The 25,236-nt window shown below is 38.8% G+C and overlaps 1 protein-coding gene across 4 annotated transcripts in view; it reads right to left on the reverse strand.

The window, feature by feature from the left end:
* VCL (vinculin) overlaps positions 1-24,124 on the reverse strand; it is a 108,758-nt gene extending 84,634 nt beyond the window's left edge. For 2 of the 4 annotated variants that reach the window (XM_074296774.1, XM_074296778.1), the window contains exon 1: positions 23,826-24,123. In XM_074296774.1, the coding sequence (XP_074152875.1) occupies positions 23,826-23,993 (168 nt within the window). In that variant the 5' untranslated portion in view covers positions 23,994-24,123. Of the gene's footprint in view, positions 1-23,825 lie in introns of all 4 variants that reach the window. The other 2 variants (XM_074296777.1, XM_074296776.1) reach the window with 2 other exon arrangements.
* Between the last annotated feature and the right edge of the window lie 1,112 nt (positions 24,125-25,236).

Here is a 25,236-nt window from a genome sequence, read left to right on the forward strand (position 1 = left end):
GTACTTGCTCCATTCAGATACTGCTGAGAAAGACTCTGGACTCAGGTTCAGAATCCCACAGTTAAAAGGAACAGGAGGTCATCTGGTCCAACCTCTAGACAAGAATTCCTTTTATAAAATCCCGGGCAATTAGCCATCTAACTTTCACTTAAAAACCTGATGTTAAGGGGAATTGACTATTTCCTGAAGCAACCCAAGTCATTGTTGGAAAGCTCTAAGTATTAGAAATCTTTTCCTTAAATTGAGCCAAAATCTGCTTCTTGCAATTTCCACCTACCGCTTAAGTTTGGCTTTCTGGGAGCCAAGATGAACAAATCTAATCCCTCTTCCATGACAACTCTTCAAATACTTAAAGATAGTCAGCATTTCTCCCTTAAATATCTTCTCCAAGTGAAATATCCATCCCTAGCTCTCTCAACTGACCATGTGGCAAATCTCCAATCCCTTCTCCAACCTGGTCATTCTTTCTTGGACATGTTCCAATGTGACAATGGCCTAACTAAAATGTGACACCTAAAATGAACCCAATACTCCAGATCTTACAGAACCAAAGCAGAGGACCATCCTCATTCTGGACACTGGGTCTATTTCAATGCTATCTAAGTTCACATTAGCTTTTTGAGGCTGCCATGTCACAATGCTGATCACTATTCAGTCTGTCTCTCTACACGATCCTTAGTTCTTTTCTAGAAACCCAGACATGTTATACATTAGGCATGATTTTTATGAAGCTAAGTGCAGCATAGTGGACAGAGTGACCCCAGAGTTCAAATCTGGCTTCAAATATTTACTAATTATGTGAGACTCCACGCAAGTTTGCCTCAGTTTCTTCCCCTGTAAAATGAACAAACCACTTCAATATCTTTGCCAAGAAAACGCCAGATGGCATCAAAAAGTCAGACATGACTGAAACAATTGAATAACCAAAATAGGTTCTACTCTTAGTTCTTAATTAGTAGATGTGGTCCATTTATGTAGCCTATCGATTCCTTTTTAGATTGTGATTCCGTTGTCCAATACAATTCTCAGACTCCGTTGAACTGATAAAATATGCCAGTCATTTCTTCATCTAAATCACTGACAAAAACATTGATCAAAACAGAGTCTTGTAGCACTTTCCTTTGGGATTATATCAATCAACATTCCTTGGGTTCAAGTATTCAATCAGTCTTGATTTCATTGAAATGTAGCCCAGAATTTGACATTTAGACTTTCTCTCTTCATCTGGTTCACAATATCAAGTTCCTTGCTCAATGCCAGTTATGCCACAATATTCAATAGTTTTGTGCTAAGTTGTCACAATCCATTAATCCTACAAAACTGTACAGTGTTTCCTTTAAGTAAATTTCCTAACAGTGAAAAAGATTTGAAACACTGTAATAAGTAAAGAAGGATATGAAATTTCTGTCCTACCAGTTTAAACAAGAGTCCAGTCTAAATGCAAAAGAACATATTAAAGTATTTCTCATAATCCCGTCTATGTTTATAATTTACAAGTGAAATTATATTATCATTAATGATGTAAACAAAATGTAGAAAATGTAGAATAAACTTTGTGTTAGCTCCATTTTTCTCTAAAAATTTAATTTGAAATTTTCAACTATAGTACAGTGTTAAATTATTCATGCTAACAGAAAAGGCAGAGAATAATTTTCATATGAATAATACATTGCTGGATTATTTAAGTTTTGAAATAAAGACAGTTTACACACTTATGCTCTTTAATCACTCTAGTGCCCAGTACAATTCAACAAGTGGTCTTTAAAAAAGAAATTGTAAATAATCAAAAGTTGACTATAGTTTAAATTATTCAGTTTTACTGATGTAAATACTAGCTCCACAAATACAAATCCCACTTACTGTTAGCCAACAGTCTCGAGAGTGAGTGAAGCCAAATGTGGCCAATCTGATGATGAGCCTATTTTGAGCTTCACCAAACAGTCTGGAAATCTTTAATTCAAATCCTGCCTTCTGTGTGACCACAGACAAGACACAACCTCTGATAATCAACTTTTTCTGTAAGATGGAGATAAAAGGCTAGATCCTGCCTCACAAAACTATTGCAAGAATTAAATAATATAACCTATGGTACTACAAAAATGAATATTATTATCATCAGCAGCTAGGCTGGTCCTCAGACAACCAACAAATGCAGTTGTCAGTCATCGAAGAGATTAAATTACTCAGATATTTCCTAAGAATATAGAGTTGATGGATTTAAGACAAGGACCCAGGTATTATCTAGGTAGGAACTTACCTGAAGCCTAAAAGACCACTTCCTGCCCTTTAGTCCTACAGCTATGGGTAGCCTCAAGATGACCCTTTTTCTGTTAGACTGACCGTATCCAGTCCAGTAAGCTGATTAAACAAAGGAAGTCAACTTCATCTATGATTCCTATTTACCACCCTCTAGCTATGCTTTTATATAATCCCAAGGGGGGGGGGGGGGATTGTTCTATTGAGAACATAGGCAACAGAGAAACAATTTGAAAGAAAGTAACTCCATATTGAACAAAGTACATATAGCAGCACTTTTTGTGCTATCAAAAAATGGAAAGAAAGCAGATGTCCATCAATTAGAGAATGGCTAAACAAATGTGGCACTTGACCATGATATAATATTATCAGGTTATACAAAATGACAAGCATGGATCAACTTTCATGAATCAATGCAAAGTAAAATAAGCAGAGCCAGGAAAATACCTAATTATTACTACAACAAGATATAGGTAGGTCCAATTTAGTGCAAACAATGAATCCTGTTAAGTGATTGCATTATTCCAATTCATACTGTGCATTTCCATTGGGTTGGAACTCATTACCATATTTTACATAATGTAAATAGACCACAAATCAAAACCTAATGTTGCAAAATTACAAAGAACAGAACAAGCTTAGTTTCCAAGAAGACATATAAGAAATGACATCTCCTCCTTCTCCCTCCATCTCCCCCTTTCCTTTTTCCTTCTTCTTCCCCCTCCCACTCCCTTCTAGTCTTTGCAGAAATTGGGTTCATGGTGGAAAACATTACAATGTCTGATTTTTCCAACATTTTCATCAGCTTCACTTAATCTTCTCCTCTTCCTTTCTTTTCTTCAAAATTCATTTTCCTAAGAGATAAGTTTCTGGAAGGGAGGAAGAATTCAAAGAGAAATCTAGGCAGTATAAGAACAGGTGATATTAACAAAACCCTATTTTAAAAAACAAAGTGAATGCAAAGGATAGTAAGTAGTGGGGAAAGTTTTGCACCATTTACTCTTCAGCTAACCAGGCAGACTGGGGACTGGAAGAGCTCAAGAGTATCTTCCATAACTATTCCAATAATTTACTTTGTACAAGTTTCTCTTTAATATCTTCTAGAACTAAGCTTTATTCACACATTATTTTAATTAGACATTCTCCTAACACCAGCTCTGAACTGGGGAGGGGATATAAGACAAGGACAACTGAAACAGAAATAGGGAAAAAAAAATAAAAGGGTTCCCACAAACATATAGGAAAATGACAACAGTTTACCACAGGCACATTCATATTTGAATTAGGAGAAGAAATGAAGATTGTTTTAGAAAGCCAGATGCCTGGACTCTCCCTTACAAATCTAAGGACCTACAGCTGGAAGGGACCTTTGATGTCATCTAGGAAATGGATTCTTAACCTCTTTTTGGGTCACAGACCCTCTGGCAGAGTCTAATGAAGCCTATGGACACCTTTTCAGAATAATGCTAAATGCATAGAATAAAATACATAATATTGCAAAGGAAGTCAGTTCTACTGGAATAAAGATGTCTTTTTTTTCATCCAAGTTCATGCAATCTGTTCATAGACCTTTAATAGATTATTTTATAGATGTGGAAATTGAGGCATAGAGAAAAGAAGTAATTGTCCCCAAGGACACCTACACAGTGCCAGTGGCAGCTGAGACTGTTAAAAGCATCACCCTTTCCACTATATCACTGCTGCCACCTATTCAGCCCTATCTTTATCCTGATGGGAAAAGAGAAAAAAAAAAAAAAAAGGTCGAGGAAAACAAGAACATAAAAGAAAATATTTGGAGACCTATTTTGTCTCTTCCATCTTCTCATCAAAAAAGTATTTGAGGGATTTCACCATTCCTAGAACTTCTAGGACCTAATGCCCCAGTTTATCAAGAATCAAGTGTAATTTACACAGTCTTTTTGACTGACTAAAGAAGGAATGAGAATAGAGCCTTTCTGGAGCATGGGGTCTCCACGCAGTACGGCAAGAAGAGCATTAGGGATATCTAGAAGGCAGAGAGCTAGCACTAGGATTCTGGAGGGCAAGAGAATGGAGCATAAAACAATGTGAAAAGGGGCAGCTAGGTGGCACAGTGGATAGAGCACCAGCCTTGAATTCAGGAGAACCCGAGTTCAAATGTGGTCTCAGACACTTAACACTGCCTATAGCTGTGTGACCCTGGGCAAGTCATTTAATCCCAGCCTCAGAAAAAAAAAAAAAGAAACATTTCAAAAACAATGTGAAAAGGCTACAAGAATTCACAATTGTACCTAACCCAAGCCCCTTCTCCAAAAGTCCAAGCCAGGTGCCATTTCAATTTAAAAATCTATGCAAAAAAAAAAAAAAAAATCAGTGTGCTACCAAAGGCTTTGGTTCTGGCTTTGCTGTTTCCTACCAGTTTTATCCTGGGCGAGTCATCATGTTTCTGGGCCTCTATCTAATCATTTGCATAATGAAAGATGTGATTTAGGATGTATTGAAGTTCCCCTGGTAGTTCTAATTCAATAATGATTCTTAGTTTCATCTTTCTTGGCTCCCCTAAATCCCAACAATTACAGATTGGAGCTGACTGACAAATAAACATCCTCAGGAAGGGTCAAATGACAATGGGATAGTTTCTAGTCATTCACAGATAGACTGTAGGAAAATAATTTCACAGAAATTTCAGGTGAAGCAGAGAGACCCGAGTTTAAATCTGGCCTCAAACATTTACTAGCTATATGACCTTGGACAAGTCACTTCACCCAGTTTGCCTCAGTTTCCTCATCTGTAGGATGAGCTGGAAAAAAACTACTCCAGTATCTCTGAAAGAAAACTCTAAAAGGGGTCACAAAGACTTGAACACAACCAAATAATAAATAGGCCTTTTCCTTACACTGTAGAATGGAATCCTATATGTGGGGCAAGTAAACACTGGGCTAAGAAAGGGGAAAGAAGAGTTGATGGCCTTTAAAGCTCCTAGAACCCTCAGAGCATAGAAAGGCTTTCCATGAGAAAGCTCAGTTACAAATGCAAGGATTTTCAGACAGCTAACAGATTAGTTCCCTAGAGTTGATTCTAGAAACATTTGATTGTCTGATAAAATTAGTCATGGACATGAACTGATATCTACTTATTTCTAATAACTATGCCATGCAATGATTATTATATTTCATGAAAATGTCAGAAAAATTTTATTATGAGTAAATAAAAAATGTATATGCTCAGCCTTTTAAGTTTGAGATTCAATATCCAATTCAGCTCATGTTGAGTATACCACTAGAATGAGGCACTGCTTAGTGCAAAATACTTAACTTGTAGTCTCAAAGACCTAGATTCAAATACCATCATCTGACAATAACAGATTTCAGTGAAGCAAGTCACCATTTCTCAATCTCAATAGTTTCAAAGTATGATCCAGGGATCTTGGGGGCTCCTGAGACCTTTCATGGGGTCTGAAAAAACCAAAACTATTTTTATAAAAATATAAAGATGCTTCCATTTCTAATACTTAAAGATCAAGAGAGGTAATCCAGCTGAACAAAAGCTTTTTGTAGGGGTCTTCAACAATTTTTAAGAGCTTAAATTAAAGGATCTCGAGATTAAAAACTTTGAGCCGCTGCTCTGTATTTTACAATGTGTGTTACGGAGAATTGCCTTCAGTGAAATCACAGATTATCTACAGGCTACCTAGGAACACAAAGACAAAAAACAAATCAGTCTCAGCTCTCAAGAATTATGTACAGGGATGAAAATAGCATTCACACACTTCAATATTACACAAGCTAATTCTTAAAAGAAAAACACTAACAATCAGATGGGTCAGGAAAGATTTCAAGAAGAGGCAGCATCTGAGAGTTGAGTCTCAAAGGAAGATAAAGATCTTAAAACAAGAAGGAGGATACATGAAATGCAAAGGGAATGGAGAGATGAAGAAATGGTGTGGTGAGTTCCAGAACCAGCTAATTTGGCTGAAATTTACAATAATTCAATTCAGCAAATACTAAGTGCCCATCGTGTCCCAAAGCAATGACCAAATGCTAGCGATTAGAAATACAGCCTCTTCCTGGGGGATGGCAGATGGAAGAGTATTGGGAGGGACAATAACAGTTACACAGATAAGTAAATACAAAGTAATTTCAGAAGCTGAGAGAGAACTTGCCACTTGGCATGCAAGCTTAAGGAAAAGCCTTATATAGGAGGTGACCTTTAGAGGGAGTCAGGAATTCCATGAGCCATTTAAGAGAAATGAGATCATTTTAAGAAAGGAGAACAACCCTGAGCAAAATCACTTTGAATTCAGTGTTTCTGAATTCAAAGTTTCTGAAGAATATAAAAGGAACACTGATCAATTATCTTGGAAATATGAATCCAAGGACTTAGTCTTCCAACATCCCTGTTAACTAAAATGAATTCACTTAAAATCAATTTCTTAATATCCATTACATAGCATTTACACTTCTGCTGCAGACATACAAAAGAAATGCTGGTTTTAAAGACACTGGCTGTTTTTGACCATGCCTTTTTGGTTTTTTAACCTTGGAAGTTTTCAGTAGTCATTCCAAATGAGCAAAAAATATTTATCTGAAGACAAAGAGATCAGTACTTTCTCTGGCAGGAGCACATATACTAAAATTAGAAACATGTATCATTCCTTAGAATTTGAAAATTCCACAGCTGATGAGTTAGAATATACACCTTACATTACTACTCTTAGAAGAAATTGAGGTGTTTGTAAATTGCCACTAGGGTATTGCAATTCTAAAGAGTGTTTGGATACAGAAATAAAGTGTACTTAATGATCAAAGAACAGGTTAGTCTACCACCTAAAAGAGAAGGTAGACAGATTGGAGGAATACCTCTTCATTCTTCAGATTAGGGAAAATTCCTTGTGGTGTTCTTTGTTTTAAAAATAGGAGGAGCAGAGGGGTATTGACGTATATCAAGAAGTTGGAGGATGAGGAAAAAATGTAACATTGAAGAGGAAGGGGAAGAAGAGGAAGCACTGAACATTTGGAGAAATAAATGAAAACAAGGAAGCTCCTCCCAATGGGGAAAAAACTAGAACTTCAGGGAAAGAAGCAGTTGCCTACATTCCAAGGAATAATATTATGGATTCACAGATGCCCTCAAGAGAAAAATTATCCAAGAAGGGTCAGAGGAAAGAGAGCAGCAGGGGTCAGCATTTGTGCTGAACAGTAAGCTTGCTATCCATTCCCTTAATAATAATACAGAGAATGGCTGTTTGTCTTCCAGGGACACCTCTCCAGAATCTGACAAACTCAAGAACTACTATCCATTTCTAGTAATTCAAATGCTATTTCAAGAAGGAATCAAGTCAGAGCTACTAGGGTAACAAGGGCTGAAAAAGAGGAATTTAAACAATCAAAGATCTATCTACACTGATACTGAATAAAATAAGCAAAACGTATTTGATTACTTCAACATAAAATTGAAACACATTTATAGGAAACCAAACTCTGTAAACTATCATTTTCAAGAACAAATATTGAAACACACATCCTCCTGCTGAACAGAGATGAGAATTGTGGGAAGTATATTTTGTATATTATGGGCAACTAGATGGTACAACAGACCAGCAGGCCTGGGGTCATGGAGACCCAAGTTCAAGTCCATATGTACTAGCTCTATGACCTTGGGGAAGTCACTTCATCTCTGTTTGCTGCATTTTCTTCATCTGTAGAAAATGGGGATAAATGGGGATAAAATGGGGATTATAGCACCTACCTCTCAGGATTGCTGTGAGATCGGATCACAGTAAATCACTTAGTACAGTACTTGGCATACAGTATGCAATCATCAATATACATTTATTAAGCTCCCACTACATATCAAATACTATGCTAAGTGCCAGGATCTCAAAAAGAAGCAAAGGACAGTTCTCTACCCTCAAGGAGCTTACATGGAGCAACATGCAAATATATACAAAGCAAGCTTTATACAGAAAAGATGGGAAATGATTAGCAAGAGGAAGATACTAGAATTAAGATGGCATTGAGAAAGGCCTCTACTCATAGTGATTCAAATGATATTTTAAGAAGTAATCAAGTCTGAAAAAGAGGAATTTAAAGAAACAATGAAAGATCTATCTAGCCAATTACACTGCTTGAAACAGCTATCTTAGACCACTGTCTGCCTCAATTTCCGCAGCTATAGGGATAATAACAGCACCTCCCTTGGAGTTGTTGTGAGGATCATATGCCTAACACATAGTAAGCGCCACATAAAGGCTAATTATTTTATTATTGATTCCATGGGCTAACATTCTTCCGGGATGTCAGCACAAGATGGATGAGAAGCTCTCATAAATGAAATTCTGAGTATTCAAGGAGAAACAGTTCTGAATAGGAAGAATAGGGAAAGCTAGGCAAATAGACAAATAAAAAACCAGACAAATATGGATACACTTGTAATTTAACCAATATAATACAAGGAAAGGAAAGTAAGTAAGTACTGAAGACGAACACAAAAGTATAGCATAGTCCTAATACAGCCAATCAGGATCATTAAAACTATAGTTGCTGAGTCATGGTTTAAAAAAAAAAAAAAAAAAAAAGGCAGTTCAGTTCTATTAGACAAAAGAAGACCAAATAAGGGAAAGATAGGACCACTGCTTGAGATGAATGCCCTTGTGATAATAAATGAGAGAACAAAAGCAGAATTCACCTCATTTTGTTTCTCTTTTCTCTTTCAGAGAGAATGATCTTTGAACCTGAAAAAACACATATGGCTTAGGGAGATAATAAGAAAACACCTAATTTCCCAGAGGAATTCATGTCATCAGGCCCAAACATCCATCTCAGGGGAATAAAAGAATTGGGTGAATTTTACTATTAAGCCACTACCAGTGATTTCTGAAAGAAATGATGACAGGAGAGGTGCAAGAGGAATTAAGAAGGAAAAGTGGTCTAACTCTCAAAAATAGGGTGGAAAATTAAATATTTGTATTAGAAGCCAGTGAATTCAATTTTGATTCATGGGGGGCAAAAAAGTCTTACTATTAAAGAGATGGCAGCAGTCAGTCACTAAGAAAAATAGCATGCTTCAGTCTGTATTTAATTAATATCATTTCTTTCTATGGAAACTAATAGTATCCTTCATCATTAGTCCTTTGGGATTATCTTGGATCAGTGTATATTGCCAAGAACAGCTAAGTCACTCACAGTTCATCAATTGGTATTGCTATTATGTACAATGTTTTATTGGTTCTGTTCATTTCACTTTGCATCAGTCCTATTCATTATTTCTTACAGCACAATATTTCATTATAATTGTATACAACTTATTGAGCCATTCCCCAGTTAATAGACATTTCTTTGATTTCCAATTCTTAACCACTATAAAAAAAAAATGCTGCTGAAATTCTTCCCCTTCCCCTTCTTCTTCTTTTTTTTTTTTTTTTTTTTTTTTTTTTTTTTTGATTTCTTTGGGATAAAGACCTAGCAGTAGCTAGATGAAAAGGTATACAGCTTTATAGCTGTTTGGGCAGAATTCCATATTGCTCTCCAGAATGATTGGATCAGTTCCCAATTCCTTAGCTGGTGTCTCAGTTTTGTCATATACCCTCCAATATCCAACATTTTCCTTTTTTTGTCATATTAGTCATCTTGATAGAAGTGAGGTAGTATGAGAGTTCTATTACTTTTTAGCAAAGCTTTTCACAAAGCTTCTCATGATAGCCTCATAGAGAAAGAAAGCAAGTGATATAGTTTAAATAGCTTAGATATATGTATTCAGAATAGCATGACCTGAAGAATCCAGAGTTATCAAAGACTCAATGTCAACTGGAAAGTTGGATGGAAGAGTGCCTTCCCTTTGCTCTGTGTTTAACTATTTGTCACTAAACTTGAATAAATGAATAGATGGGATGCTTATCCAATTTGCAGAAGGTACAGAGCTATAAAGGATAGCTAACATTGGCATATCACACAATCAGTATATGACAGCCTAAAAAAGTACAAGGAGTTAAGGGATAGTGTTCAAGACTAGCAAGGTGACAGTTCCATTCCACATGCACTAGTTAGATCATCCCTGGAGAAACTGGCTTCAGTCCTGGGTAACACTTTTAAGGAAGGACTGTAATAGATTTGAGAACATCCAAAAAAGGACAACCAGGATGTCAAAGGGACTTGATACCATGCCATCTGAGGATCCCTCCAAGGAACTGGACATGTTTCACTTCAGGGAGAAAAAGATCTTAATGAGGAAACACAATAACTACCTTGATGCTTGTACCTTGAACTCAGAATTACAAAAAACAATGAGTCACCATTACATAGAGGCACATTTGTGCTTGAAAGACAAACTATCTTAGAGGTATCTAAAGATGACAAGGGCTATCTTGGGAGCTGGTGGATTCCCGCACTGGAGGCTTTTGAAGAAAAGGGCTGATGGTAGGGAATAGTAGAAAGGATTCTTGCTCCAGTGAAGGCTGAATTAGATGACCTCAGAGGTCACTTCTAATTCTCTGATTTTCTAATTCCAATAATCTATAAATAGATACCAAGAAGACAAGGTTCTAGGGAGTCCAATATAAATTAAGGAAAAATACCAAATTTTCTGGAAGAATTTGCACTATCTAGAGCTGATTTTTTCTAATATAGTAGGGTCCCATCTTATGTGGAGATTAAGTTCTAGGTAAGGAGAAGAAAATTTTGGGTAGTACAATTGACTCTTTAAGAGCCCTTAAATCAGGAAAAATCATTTGTTAAGGCAACCATAGGCAATGATGAGCTAAAAGCTAGGTACAACAACTTCCCACTGCTTGAGTTCTGTTAGTTGATAATTTTGTATGACCCATAAATGATGTTATAAATGGCCCTTTGCAGAAAAAGATTCCTCATTCTTGCCTTAAATCATCCATCAGATAAAGGCTCTTTAAACAGCTGCAGCTGGAAGAAGGTGAAGAGTGCTTTAAAGACAACAATCTGTATAGATGTGAAATATTTGCTATGAAAACAACTGAAGGAGTGAATCTGGAACTCAAAGTTTTAAAAAAAATGTAAAAAACGTTTCATGTTTAAAAAAATAACTAAGTGGGCAGCTGGATGGCTCAGTGGATAGAGTACCAGCTCTGAAGTCAGGAGGACCTGAGTTCAAATCTGGTCTCAGACACAACACTTCCTAGCTGTGTGACCCTTGGCAAGTCACTTAACCCCAATTGCCTCAGCAAAAATAAAATAAAATTGTTTCATGTCTAACTGGGAAAAGTAAAATATTAAATACATTTTTTAAAAAACTGAAGACAAATTTTAAGTTACTAATCCAGAGAGAGGCAGGAAGTTATGACCATAATTTCTAATCAAATAGAAAAATGTTTTCAAAACAGGTCAAGTCTGATGATTAGGGGGAAAAATATTCTTCAAAGAGTTTCACTAAAGTGTGGTTTCTAGTAGAGAATGATTACATCATGACATAATGGTTCCTTTTCTTGCTTCTCCATAAGGAAAGAAAGAGGGGAAGTAAGGATACTACCAAAGAGGAATCTTTTAGATCAGTCATTCTTATATGTTGTTCTTAGTATCTTTATACTATTAAAAACTGAGGATCTGTCCAAAAAGTTGTTTATAGGAATTATATTTAATTTTGAATTTGCAAACCCTGTGAAAGGGTTTCAGAGACCCTCCTGGATTCTCTGGTCCACTGTTCTAGATGACCAAGAATGCTGGGAAAGCCAGCTAAGGTCAAGGCTCTCATTAGCTCCCACATCCTATAGATATATACTAGACTGTTCAAATGATAAAGAAATTAGCAAATTGCACTCAACTCCAAGGACTGACAAATTCTCATCTCCCATCTCATGATTACTCTGGTGTATATTCTCACTAAACAAAATGCAAGATATGTTCTCTTCTTCCTTTCTCTTTTCTGCTTGCTCTCTCTCCCTCTCTCCCTCCCTCCCTCCCTTCCCCCCCCTCTCTCTCCCCTCCCACTTTCAAGACAGTATATGTCTCCATTGTAACTTGCTGCCTTACCTCACTTAAAATTGCCCATTCCTTCCTCTATCCATTCTCCATGAAATTAGCATTTTAAACACTTTAAAGCACCTAGACACCTAGGAGCTCAGAGGACAGAGTGTTGCATTTGGAGTCAGGAAGACCTGAGTTCAAGTCCAGTCTCAGACACTCATTAGCTGTGTAACCCTAGATACGTCACTTCCATTTGTCTTCATCCACCAGGTGAGGAAATGGCAAACCACTTCATACCTTTGGCAAGAAAACTCCTTAAGAGGTCACAAAGAGTCAGACACAAGTGAACAGCAAAATTAGAGCTTTTTCTGGCTTCTTTTCCAAATATGTTTCATTCAGGATGTAGCCACAGTAGCATTTGCCACAATTTGACAACACTTTGAATTTTTCCCTGAATTTTATACAACCAAAAAGTTGTAGATATGACTTATAAATAAGTGTTCAATAAGATGTCAAATACTTCTGTACTCTTTACTATCCTCATTTTGACATAGATAACACATAATTTTGTATAGGTAACACAGTTTCATATTTTATTGATCTACTTTTGAGATGCTGGACTCCCTATTGATCCTTATGTTTGACATGAGTCTATAATATGAATCAGAAATAAATTACATTTAAGATTAGTTAAAATGGGGCAGCTAGGTGGTACAGTAAATAGAGCATCAGCCCTGAAGTCAGGAGGACCTGAGTTCAAATCTGTTCTCAGACACTTAACACATCCTGGCTGTGTGACCCTGGGCAAGTTGCTTAACCCCAATTGCCTCAGCAAAAAAGAAAAAATTACTTAAACTCTTAAGCCTGCCTCAACCCCAGCCCCACAACCTTAAAAAAAAAAAAAAAATCACCTTTTTTTTTCCCTCATAGCCTTTTGGAGAGAATTATTTCTTACAATTGCTCCAAAAGAAGGAAGTCACTAAGTAACAATTTTATGACGTTAGTTTACTGTGAATAAAGCCCTCCAATGGGGTTGCACTGTTCCTAGCATGGACACAATCTTCACTGGTTCATGAAGAGAAGGAGTAATGCTGAAAAGGCTGAATAGTGTTTTTTTAACATTGTGATCCCACAGCATATGTCACTTTACTGAAAATGTTCTCTGGCAATCTGCTTTACTGAATAAAAGTTAAAAATCTGGCTTAGGCATATGAAATATGTTTGAAGAAACTCTAGATGTTTAGGCTGAAAAAGGGACGATCTGGGAGGAATAGTGTAATTATATTCAATTATTGGAAGAGCTGTGTCTCAAATGAACTAGAGAATATATTATAGTGATCCAACAGGCAGAATTATAACTAATGGGTAAGTCTTTGTCAAATTATGGTTCAAGTTTCCTTACAATCAGAGCCATGCAACAACAGGAGATCATTTCATCAGTGCTCCACAAAGGCAAGATTGTGGAGGGAGGGATGATAGGTGAACACTTCTAGTGCATAATTAGTTGGACTTCATAATTAAAATGACCACACTGGATAATTTTGGTTAAATTAAATAATATTGCTTGGAAAAATTATCCTTTCATTGGTACAGGGAATTCCTAGATGAGCAAATTCCTTCCACCAAGGTGGGTTAGCCCCTCTTTCTATCTGAAAGAGTTGCCTAGTCTAGTGATATCACAATGACATTCTCTAGTTCTACTGTATTTGCCTTGTTAAATATTTCCCATTTACATTTTAATTTGGTTTGGTGGGGCTTGCCTATTGTGTTTAGTAATTCTGGTCTCCAGAAGAGTCTGGGTAAGTGGCTGAAGTTACAATTAAAGAAATATATTTCATTTCATTTTAAAACAACAGAAACAGTGGGGAAAGTCACATGAACTAACAGATAGGAGCACTGAATCAGTCTTGACTCCTTGCCTGATTAAAATGGCTAACTTCTGGCAAATCACTTAAATCTTCTGATTTACCTTATAAAATGTAGATGAAAATGAGAGAGATCAAAAATTCCTTTTTTAAAATACTGTCTTTGGCTCAGACTTCCTGAAGTATCTATCACAGAGGCCAGCCTTCCAGGGAAAGAGTTCCCTCAAATGAAAGTGGAGACTACTAATGAAGGAAAGTCCGAGAACAGAAGTCCTCCATTTTTAGAAATGATGTAGCCCATCTCCCCTCTTCCATGTAAATCTTATTCATAAGAACAACTGAAGTTTATTTCAAGAGGCTACAGCTTTGACTTGTATTATGGCAGCTGGGTAAACACCAAGGCAGAGTTTAGCCACTTTCCCACTGAGTCATTCAATGGAAAACTACAATGGTAGAAAATTTTCAATGCAGTTGACCATGAATTCCATTTCCTGCAATTTGATGATATTTATAAAATATTTAAGTTCTAAGATTTTTTTCCTCCTCTCCACCACCCTGCAGGTCTCATTTTGTCAGTTTGCAATTGCTACAGATGATTGGGGGCACATTTAAAACTTTTAAAGTCTAAGAAAAACAAAATAACAGGATTTCATTGAAAGAAACGTTTTCTACATAGCAGGAGTTTAGTAAAACTAATGACTTCGGAACTGTTTTTCCCCCCTTTGTACAGTACTAAGAATGGACATTAGAATCTCAGAATCTTTGAGCTGTGAAAAACCTCAAAGATATTTCATGCAATAATCTCATTCTGCTTACAAAGAAATAGACTCAGAGAGGTCAAGTGTTTTGCCGGAGATGATCAGAATTGAGATTGTGGAAAAGCTGAGACTAAAAATCAAATTTATAGCAAAAGATAGCCAAGTGGCAATGAAAAGAGTGCTGGGCCTAGAGTCAAGAAGCCCCAAGTTCAAGTCCAATCTCAGTCATTCACTAGCTATTCGACTCTAAGCTTAACCTGTCTGCCTCATCTTCCCAAACTATAAGATGGGGATAATAACAATCTCTAGCTCCAAAGGACAAAATTATATATTTGTAAAGCACTTTGTGTATCACTTTTAAGAATAGTATAAAAGCACTATATAAATGCTATTATGACAATCTTTTTTTTCTATTTCTCTCTACTACCAATATTTGAAAGCCATAGCAGAAGAGATTAAACACTCTAAGGTATGCTACTGTAATCCTTGAGAAATAACTCCAAATCAATTATATGGCTAGCTGTTTGACCAAGCCAGCTAGATGGCTAAGTTGATAAAGCACCAGGCCTGGGGTCAGGAAGGTCTAAATTCAAATATAGCCTCAGACATTCACTGGCCATATGACTCTGGGCAAGTCACTAATCCAGTTTGACTCAGTTTCCTGCTCTGTAAAATGAGCTGGAGAAAGAAATGACAAATCACTCTCTGCCAAGTAAACTCTACCTATGATCATAGAAGAATCATGACATCAGACATGACTGAAACTACTTCACAACAACAAAGCTAAGTGACTTGAGTAGCTCAGAAACAAGGTGCAGATGGTCCAGAAACTTTATCCAAATGTCTTTTTTATATTGGCTCAAGTGTCCTATTAGCATACATTATTCATTATGGTTTGCAGCTTCAGAATGTAAGGGTGTTATTATTGTAATCATAACTGACCAGATTCCAAAATATTTCTACTTTAAATAGCCAGATAACTTATCTGAGAAAGTGCACACCCAGAATTTTTCAGTCTGGTATTTCTGGGAAAGTCAACCTATTCCATGAAGTAATCTCCAAATAACTGAAAATTAAGTGACAATTTGTTCCCAGTCTCAACTGGTCAAGGTCTAAGCACTCATTTGGATCCTCAAGAATGAAGGACAAACACTATAACCAACTACTTCTATTATAAGATATAAGATAAGCACAAGCTCATGGTTACTCAAGATGGATTGGATTGATAACGTCTATCTTAGACCAGAAGAATGGCTTAGAAGCTCTAGGAGAACCTAGATGTGTCTTTAATTCATTCTGTATGGAAGTAACCCATTGGTGTTTCACTCAAGTACAGCACTGGCTCTCCGGCATGCATCATAAAAATAACCTCAATGTGGAGCAACAGCTTACATGGGTTTCTCCATTTTTCTATGTCAATTCTTGACCAAGCCAATGAAATAGTTTTGGTTTGGAGGCTTTCTTTTTTGAGAGTCTAAATGGAAAAAGGTTGGTGTGTGTTAATGGTTTGTGTGTGTATATTTATATTCATACTTATAAACTTTATGATTGGAAGTCCAAAGGGAAAGGAAAGTAATATTCTATCTGCTCTCACAGCAAACTCACATCCTGAGAATGGCTTCTACTAAGTTAAAACATTGCCCATGAGGGCAAAAAGATAAGGCCTATTCACTATAGCTTTATTTAGAGAGTAACTCCACATCCAGAGGCTCTTTGTCCAAACACAAGTCCAATTAAGTATATATGATGGCTAGCACTCTTAGAAAAATAACATATGTCCTAATAGATGAATATTGCTATATGAAATGTATACAATTTATATACTATATTTTACTGAGTTTTTAAAAGTTTTATAAATATACATAATTATAAGATTTTGAAGGATGTTGGATGAGATAATTTCAGATGAAGAAACTAACAGCCCTGGAGAAGAAATGCCTTACCCAGGGGCATAAAGCAGTGTAGGCAAGAAATTAACCCATTAGTCATCATTCCACATCTAGTTCTCTTTTCACTCTTAGTTTTAATTTTCTTCTAAAACAGTAAAGAAGAAAGCAACAGCCTTTCTTTGCCTTCCCACTCTTAATGGATAGGTGTGCTCTATTCCAATGGCCATTTGCACTGAAAACAACCAAAGGAAAGGCAGCTCTGATAAAGTTCATGCATCCCTGTATGAGCAAGAGTTTCTTGGTCCACCCAGGAGACCCAGTGATTGGAAGGTAAAGACTTAAAGTAGCTCTTTCTTCCTCAGCCTCCTTTAAAAAAAGCCATCTGAATTAATGTTCTCTACGTTTTCAGTCTCATGCTGTATTTTTTCCTGCCTACAATGAAGGATTAGAACTAAATGCCAAGTGAGTTTCCTAACAGTGGATGTAGGCTGGCTGAACATCAGGATGGACTGGCAAGAAAATTTATGCAATCTTTCTCTCTGAAGATCTTTCTGCATGAGAGACACAGTGGAATATTGGAAAGAGGGCTCCATTGCTCATCCAGCCAGATCTGAATCTGAATCCTATCTCACCCCCTAACTAGTTGTTTGACTATGAGAAAGTCATATTTTTAAGCCTCCATTTCTTCAACTGAAAAAAAGGATACTATTATACTTTGTGGAGAGGATCCAATTAACAGATTTATGTAGACAAACCACAAGAGATCCAAAAGGTTTATTACAAAGAAATTGCCATTATGCTGTAAGGAGAGAATTCATGTATGGGTACATGTATAGCGCAAACATAAACCACTATATAAATGTTAGCTAGTATTATTTATAGTTTGTAGGGACCCCCTACCTAAATGTAGATCAAAGCTTCTTAAAGTGAGGGTTGCAATCCAATATGGGGTCATGTAATTGAATATAAAAGGGTCACAAAATTATGATTTATTATCAGTAAATGTTTAACTTGTATATCTATTTTATATACTTATATACCCAGGATGACATAAATATGTTTAAGGATGAAAAGAGGTTTTGAGTGGAAAAAGTTTAAAGACTCCTGGCCTAAATGACTTTTCCAGGTTCCTTCCTGTCCCTAAATTTGGCTTCTGAGTATATGTTATTATGCTAGGGACAAACCTGGGTACACAGCCAGCTCAAACCCTGTATTTACTTTAACATTACTGAGTCATTTAAATTGCTTTAATGCTAATGCAAGCTTTTCACACAGAAATTCACCCCATTATCATTCTCTTGATAGAGATTAATGAATAAGTTTGGCCATGTTTGGCTAGAATGCCCTTGTTGAATAAAAACCTCAATCTTTCTGTTTATCTTCTGACACAAAATTCAAAGAACCGAAGATCTTTATTAAGAGCTATTCATTAGTCATATCAAAACAGACTTCCCAAATGTTTTTTTTTAATCAAAACTTGACTAACACTTCTTTATACTTAAAAGAGGCATAACTAAGCAAGACGTGAAATCGTGCATTTTCAAATACTGTCCAGTTGTTAATTTAGCAAGTGGTCCTCAGAATCAGAATGAAATGGAGATGAAGAACTCCAAATGGCCCCCCTTTTTAATCCTCAATCTTGGGCAGCCAACCCTCAACCATTGGGGGAGGGGGGTATGCATGCATGAGTGTGTTTATGTCAACACTGATCAAATCCAAAATCTTTCAGTTGTGCTAGAATGTGGTTGTAAAATGTTTGGGCTCTAAAAAGTTTATTGTAAAAAAAAAAAAATTGCCATGTTGATGTAAGGGGGAAAAGACATATATGGGTGCATATATATAAGCAACAACACTAATGAGACATGTTGGCAATAGCTTTGCCTCCTCCAGCTTGCTGGCTCTGCTCCACAGCACCAAGCTTTTCATCTTTTCAAAACTGTGTTTCCTAGCTCCCTTGGGTATTTCATACAACAAGAAGGGGACTTTGTGAGAAAATGTCAAGTAAGTGATTTTTTCCTACAACAATATGAATTTGTGATATCAAAAATACATGGAGTCATTCTTGGGAATGAAAATAGACTTCATTTATTCTTTTGTACCAGAGTTTTCCCAACACCTATTTTTGCTAGGGGCAAGCAATTTACACCTGGGAGATAAGGTAAAGGTTCTGTGGATATTAAGAGTCCTCAATTATTCTGGGCCCAAATTCATTTGAGAAATGCTCATCTATGAAATAGCTTTAAGAGAGCATAGCACTACAATCGTGTAAAATCAATATGAACAAACTTTTAAATTCACATTTGATGAAAACTTTTAAATGAACCGAATTCCCACAAGTATCCACATAAATGAATTTTGGCTAGAAGAATGTAGGGAACATATCTAGTTCTAACATCTCTCTTGGCTGTGAGCCAGATGTTTCCAAGTGAAACTTCCCTGGATTGTAAAGTTATAACACATATAACAAAAGTGTTACAAAGTTTTAAAAGGCATCAAATTCAGCAACCAAAGAGAGGGAGAGAGGAAAGCAAAGAGGGAAAGAAGAGAGGAAGAGAAGGGAAGAAAGGAAGGGAGGGAGGAACAAACAGGAAAGGAAGTAAGTGGAGGAAGGGAAGGAGGGAAGCAAGGAGGAAAGGGAGGGAGGAATGAATAGAGGGAGGGAGGAAGGAAGGAAACCCTGATATACAAAGGAAAAGGCTTATAACATAGAAACTACTTTAATAAAATTTCTTTCATATATACCTCACCAAAACTTGACTCAAAAAGTAAACCAGTCATACATAATCAGAACAATAATAAATATGATTAAACTAGCAATATATTTGTTCACTTCAAATCCATTAAAAAAAAACAACCCTCATAACTTTAGAACTGGCATAAATTTCCATATTTCCCCATTAAGAAAACAAACCTTGAAAACTAAAATAACTTCGGATTTTACAAGCAGTTAGCAACCGACTTGGCTTTTCTTATCATTGAGCATTCTTTCCCTAAAAGTCTTAAGGAAATGTAGCTATTTATTCCAGAGTGTTTGTTCTATTAGAAAACTAAATATTTTGGGTGTGGTTCAAAAGTTATGACCGGAAGGGAAAAGTAAATAAAATTCAAATGTTATGGGTCTAGAGAGAGGTACAATTAAAACCTATTATCAGATACCAGGATGTAAAGTAAAATGTCTAAAACTAATGAAAACCATACACAATTTGGAGTCAGACTGGAATGGAATGGAAATCACCAGGCTAAGTAGAAAAGCAAGACAGTCCCTACCCTTAAGGAACCTGACACTCTCAGTTCACTCAATGGCTTTGGAGAAGTCACTTGTGTTCCCAGAGCCTTGGCTGTAGCTTGGGAGAAACACTAGAATGAGATTTAGAGGATCAGGATTCAGACCCATCTGTGGTCTTAAGGAAAAAGTTACCTGGCTTCTCTGGGCCTCAGTTTCTTAATCTATCAAATGAAGTGGCTAGACAGGATGACTGGCTTGAAATTTAAGGTTCAATGATCTAGAATCAACAAAGCTGAAATAACAGTAACAATGAACATTTTATACTACAATTACTCTGTGCCAAGCAATGTGCTAAGTATGTTAAAATTATGCCATTTGATTCTCACAACAATCCTGGAAAGTAGTGCTATTATTATTCCCACTTTACAGATAAGTTCTGACATGACAGGTTCAGGATTTGACACTGGATTTGACACTGGAACTTAGGGTCTTCCATACTTCAGGCAGATTTTTACCCACAGCACCACCTACCTGCCACTGAAGGCCTCAACTAGCGCAAATGATCAAAATTATGAAATAAAACTGTCAAAACAGAGATTAATGGCTAAGGGTTCCTTCCCTCTCCCCAGGAAAAGGGGAAAAAAAAAAAAAAGCTGTACACAGTAGTAAATTATCAACTGAAGTCTCTGACTGTAGACATTGCTGCTCCTCCCATGTGTCTGCAGCCATTCTTTGTGCCCAATCTTCCCTAAACACTCTTACCTCCCCCAGCTAATTTTTTACTGCTCCATTAGAAGAAACACTATTGAAATTAAAACTGCACAGGGATTGAGGAAAAGGACAAGAAAATAAATATTCCTCCTCCACCTCTTCCCAAAGCATTGGAGCAAAGAATTAAAGAGAAGTAACAAGAGGCCTCCTCAAGCAGAATCACAACAAAAAATACACCCATTACTATGTGACTGATTTTTTAAATAAGACATAACAGAAGCATAAATATACAAATGAGCACTAATTCAGTCAGAGGACTCTGTATTCTTTGAGAGTGGATGTGATTTCTATAAACAGCCAAAAAGTCTTTTAAATCCAATTCTGGTTAATTAGGAGAGTGATCAAGCTAAGTTACGTCCTTTGGGATAAAAAATAAATAAATAAAATTGGTTTAACTATAAAAGAATGAGACTAAAATTTTATATGGTTCTTAAGTTGGTTCAAAGACTATTTAAAAAAAGAAAACCCCAAAAATTTTTGCAGCATTTACATATTTATACTCCCAAAGTGAATCCTTAAAAACAACAACAACACCAAGAAAAACCACCATTTGCATAAAGGAGTTGTGGCATATTAGAGTTTTTAAAAAGCTGGCAGTGGAATCAGGAGGAACTGAATTCAAATCTAGCCTCAGACTCTTAATAGCTGTATGAGTCTCAGCAAGTCACTTAAATCCTGTTTGCCTCGGTTTTGTCATCTGTAAAATAAGTCTGGAGAAATAAATGTCAAACCACTCAGCATCTTTGCCAAAAATAAAAAATCCCACATGAGATCACAAAGAGTAGGATGTGACTGAAATGACCAAATAACCACAAAGAACAAGTCTCACTACTTTTTAAGTAATCATCTGAATTTCATTCCTTAAAAAACCTTAAGTACTCCTCCCTCCCACTCAAATCACCAAATCTTGCTAATTCTTCCTCAACAGTTTAGGACCCAATCCCTTCCACTTCCCCATCACTATCCTTATCTAAACCCTCATAGTGTCACATCTCCTTACAAAACTTTTAGAGGGGTCCTCCCTGCCTCTTCATTCTGTAATTAAATACTCACTGAACTCCTACCATGTACTAGGCATGGCAGAGGTGCTGAGGGAAAGACAAATTTGCATAAAGTACACACAGTCCCTTCTGTCCAAAAGCTTACAATCCAGGCTTGGAAGGTAGGTCATGTACATAAATACAGTGGTTAAGAGTGGAAGCACACCTAGAGATTCTTTACTCTCTCTATACATTACTGTAATATAAATGGCTAAAAATTATAGGCTTATGGAAGCTCTTATGTTCATTATCTGACCTTCCCCTAACACCAACCAATTCAATGTTTGCAAACTCCTAGACACCTTAACTTTCACATGAGTTTTTTTCTAAATGGTCTTACCACAGCTAAATTTGGAATTGATTTAACTCTATTTCAAATAACTTATACAATTTTAACACTGTATACTCTAAAATAATACACTCTTTTTAGATAGTTTACATTCTTTCACACTATTGCAAAATGTAGCCCTGGAATAATGAAATGTATCAATATAAACTCAGCTATCCTATAAAATTCCAGTGACTACCCAAGAATGAATTCATTTGTGTCCTTAAATTACAATCAATATTGCCTCCATGAAGTATAGATAGAATCATAAAGCTAAGTATTTTGTTTAAAAAAAAAAAAAAAAGCTGTGACTCATTTTCTCCATATACTAAGAGTTTTATGGTTAAATAAGATCTTTACCTCGGGAACTCTGGCTTAATACACATATGGAACTATTTAAGCCTTACGATTCTGTTATATAGAATGGTTTAAATTCAAGGATCACTACTGAACTGCCTTGCACGTAGTAGGCACTTAATATTTGCTGATGTGTTAGACAGAGGAGGATATCCAACAGCTAAAAGGACCATACTGCTCTAATTAAACCAGCATCAGGGACTACGGGGTAGTCTTGTCACTGTAGCTAACTAAGTATCCCCCCAGTAGATAAGTAACCAAAGTCCTACCCAGGTCCCAGGATTCTTTTCCCTCTGCATTTATAGGGCTGTTCACAAACATCCCTCTGTAGAGGGGCTTATTGATTTTTGTCCAGATTGGGTTTTCACAGGAGGCAACAGCTCAAGCTTCCCTTTCTGGCCCCAAAGAAACACCAAGTATGAAACTGGCCATGGAACTCTGGTCCCATCAGTCACTAGTGCTAGTGTGTCATCCAGCCCACAGTCCTCCCCCTTCTCTCCCTAAGTGGGCTCAGCCTTCCACAGCGATCACTTTGGGAATTAGTCATAGCATCTGGAAAAACCAAATCGCCATTAGGGAGGGTGGGCTATCCCCATCCCCCCCTCCAGAAAGGCTGCTAGAACCCAAGGGACCCCCTCCTTCCTGCTCTCAGGGCTCCAGCTGGTCATCCCCACAAGCCTTTCCAGGCAGCTCCATCTTGCTTCCTGCCAGGAGGAGGAGGAGGAACAGTGGGAGGGACCCGAGTCTGGGAAAGGCCAGTGAGGGGGAGGAAGCGGTGTGACAGCAGGTAAAAGGGAACCTGCACAAGAAGGTTTAAAATATAATGGGGGGAAGAACCTCGGAACCGGGACTGACTTCCATACTCAACTCTGATTCAATACGGACTGGGACCTCCATATGCCCAAAGTGCAGGGAGAGGTGAAACTGACTCAGGGATGTTGGGGGAAGGGGAGGAGGAGAAAGAGGGAGAGAAGAGAAGGGGGAAGGGGAGAAGCGGGGAGAGAAGAGAAAGGGAATTAGACCAAAGGAAAGGGGGATTGAGGGAGGGGGGTAAACGAAGGGAGAGAATGAGGAGGGAAAGAAAGGAGGGGAAAGGAAGAAGGGGGAAGGGAAAAGTGGGGAGGAAGGGAGGGAGAGAAGGGGGAGCCTGGAGTGAAGGAGAAGCAGTGAAGTCCAAGCATGGGCCGGGAGGATGGCTCAGCATAAAGGGGAAAGTGAGGCAGGCTGGACAAAGGTCCGGAAAAACGGGCGGTCCCCCCGAGGCGGCCATGGGGCCTCCAGGGAAGTTTGGGGAGCAGCATGGAAGCGGGGGTCGGGTAGGGGCCCGGGCGGGGGAAGTCGGGGCCGATCGCGCAGAGGCGGCAGGGCAGTAGCCGAGGAGGGGCCGGGGCTCGGGGCTGCCCGTTCCCTCCGTCCCCGTGGCTCACCCGGACGAGGTTGCTGACGGCCGCCTGTACGGCGGCCACGGGCGCGGTGAGGTCCGGGATGGCTTTGCCGTCCACCTCGCCCTCCTCGTGCATGATCACCAGGTGCGAGATCTGCTGCGCCACCGGCTCCAGGATGCTCTCGATCGTGCGCGTGTGGAACACCGGCATGGTGGCGGCGAACGGGGCGGCGAGCCGCGGGCTAGGGGCGACGGAGACCGGCCGGCGGGGAGCCACAGAGCGAGGCGGGAGCACCGCGGGGAGCTGCGAGCTAGGCTGCGACTGCCGACTCCGGGCTTCCCTCGGCGTAACCGACCTCGAGGCCGCCCCGCCCCCGGCGTCGCCGCGCCCAATCGCCTCTCCGCGCAAACCGGGGTGGCCGCTCTCATTGGACCTCCTCCGAGCAACTCCGCCCTCCTCCCGCCAGGGCCGCGACCGCGGCCCCTCTCCTCGGCCCCGCCCCGCCCCCATTCCCGAGGGCGGGGCCGAGGATTGGGGCTGCGCCGCAGGGATTGAGGCCGGATTCCCGAGCTCCGGCGAGGGGGCGCGCCTTATAAGGGCATAGTGGGAGCGGAGCGCCCAAGGAGACTGTTGGCCCCGCCCCTCGGGGTCCCGCCCCCGCCCCCTCCCTAGAAGGAACGCTAAGGAGCTGCAGTAGCTCCAGCCCCGGGAGCTTTTCCGCGCTGCGACTACGCCCTCTCCCACTGTACGGAGTCCGCACCGCCCGGTCCTCCCTGGAGACGCGGGCCACAATTTGCAAATCTGCAAAATATGTCACTGGTGGACGGTGGGGGGCACAGAATGCTGGACCCGGAATCCGGGGACTCCTGCGCTTGAATGCCCCCCCAGATCCCCTTCCCTTTTAAACCTGAGACCAGTCACTTGCCTCAGTTTCTTTGCCTGTAAAACAGAGAGAATACCTACGGTAAAATCAGCTCGTGGGGCAGTGGACGGAGTTCGGAAGACTTAAATACGCTATTTCCCGAGTAATTCTACCTCCCTAAATGAGGTGATAATAACACATCCCACAGGCTTGTTAGGAGCATCAAATGAGTTAACACGCATAAAGCATTTTAACCCTTTAAATATCAAATATTAATACTTAAAGCCTCTTCTAGCTCTAATGACCTCAAACTAAACATGGCAAAAGGAGCTTCCCAATCTCCCTTTACTTTCACTCAGGCTTCTCCATCACCATGGACAGGACTCCTCCACTGGGCTTTCCCGGGTGAATGTTACACTCTTGGGTGTCCATAGTTCTAGACCCTGCAAGAATCAAGAATGCTCTCTCTGCAAATAATGTGCATTTCTCTAGGAAATCCCTTCTCGAGGCGGGCTCTGAGCCCGACACCTTCCACAGCACGAGTGAGCCCAGATCTCCTTGTGTTTGGTCCTGGTCCCAACTCTCTCGAAA

The sequence above is a fragment of the Sminthopsis crassicaudata genome, chromosome 2 (genome assembly GCF_048593235.1).
Source record: "Sminthopsis crassicaudata isolate SCR6 chromosome 2, ASM4859323v1, whole genome shotgun sequence".
In the NCBI taxonomy this organism is placed as follows: domain Eukaryota; kingdom Metazoa; phylum Chordata; class Mammalia; order Dasyuromorphia; family Dasyuridae; genus Sminthopsis; species Sminthopsis crassicaudata.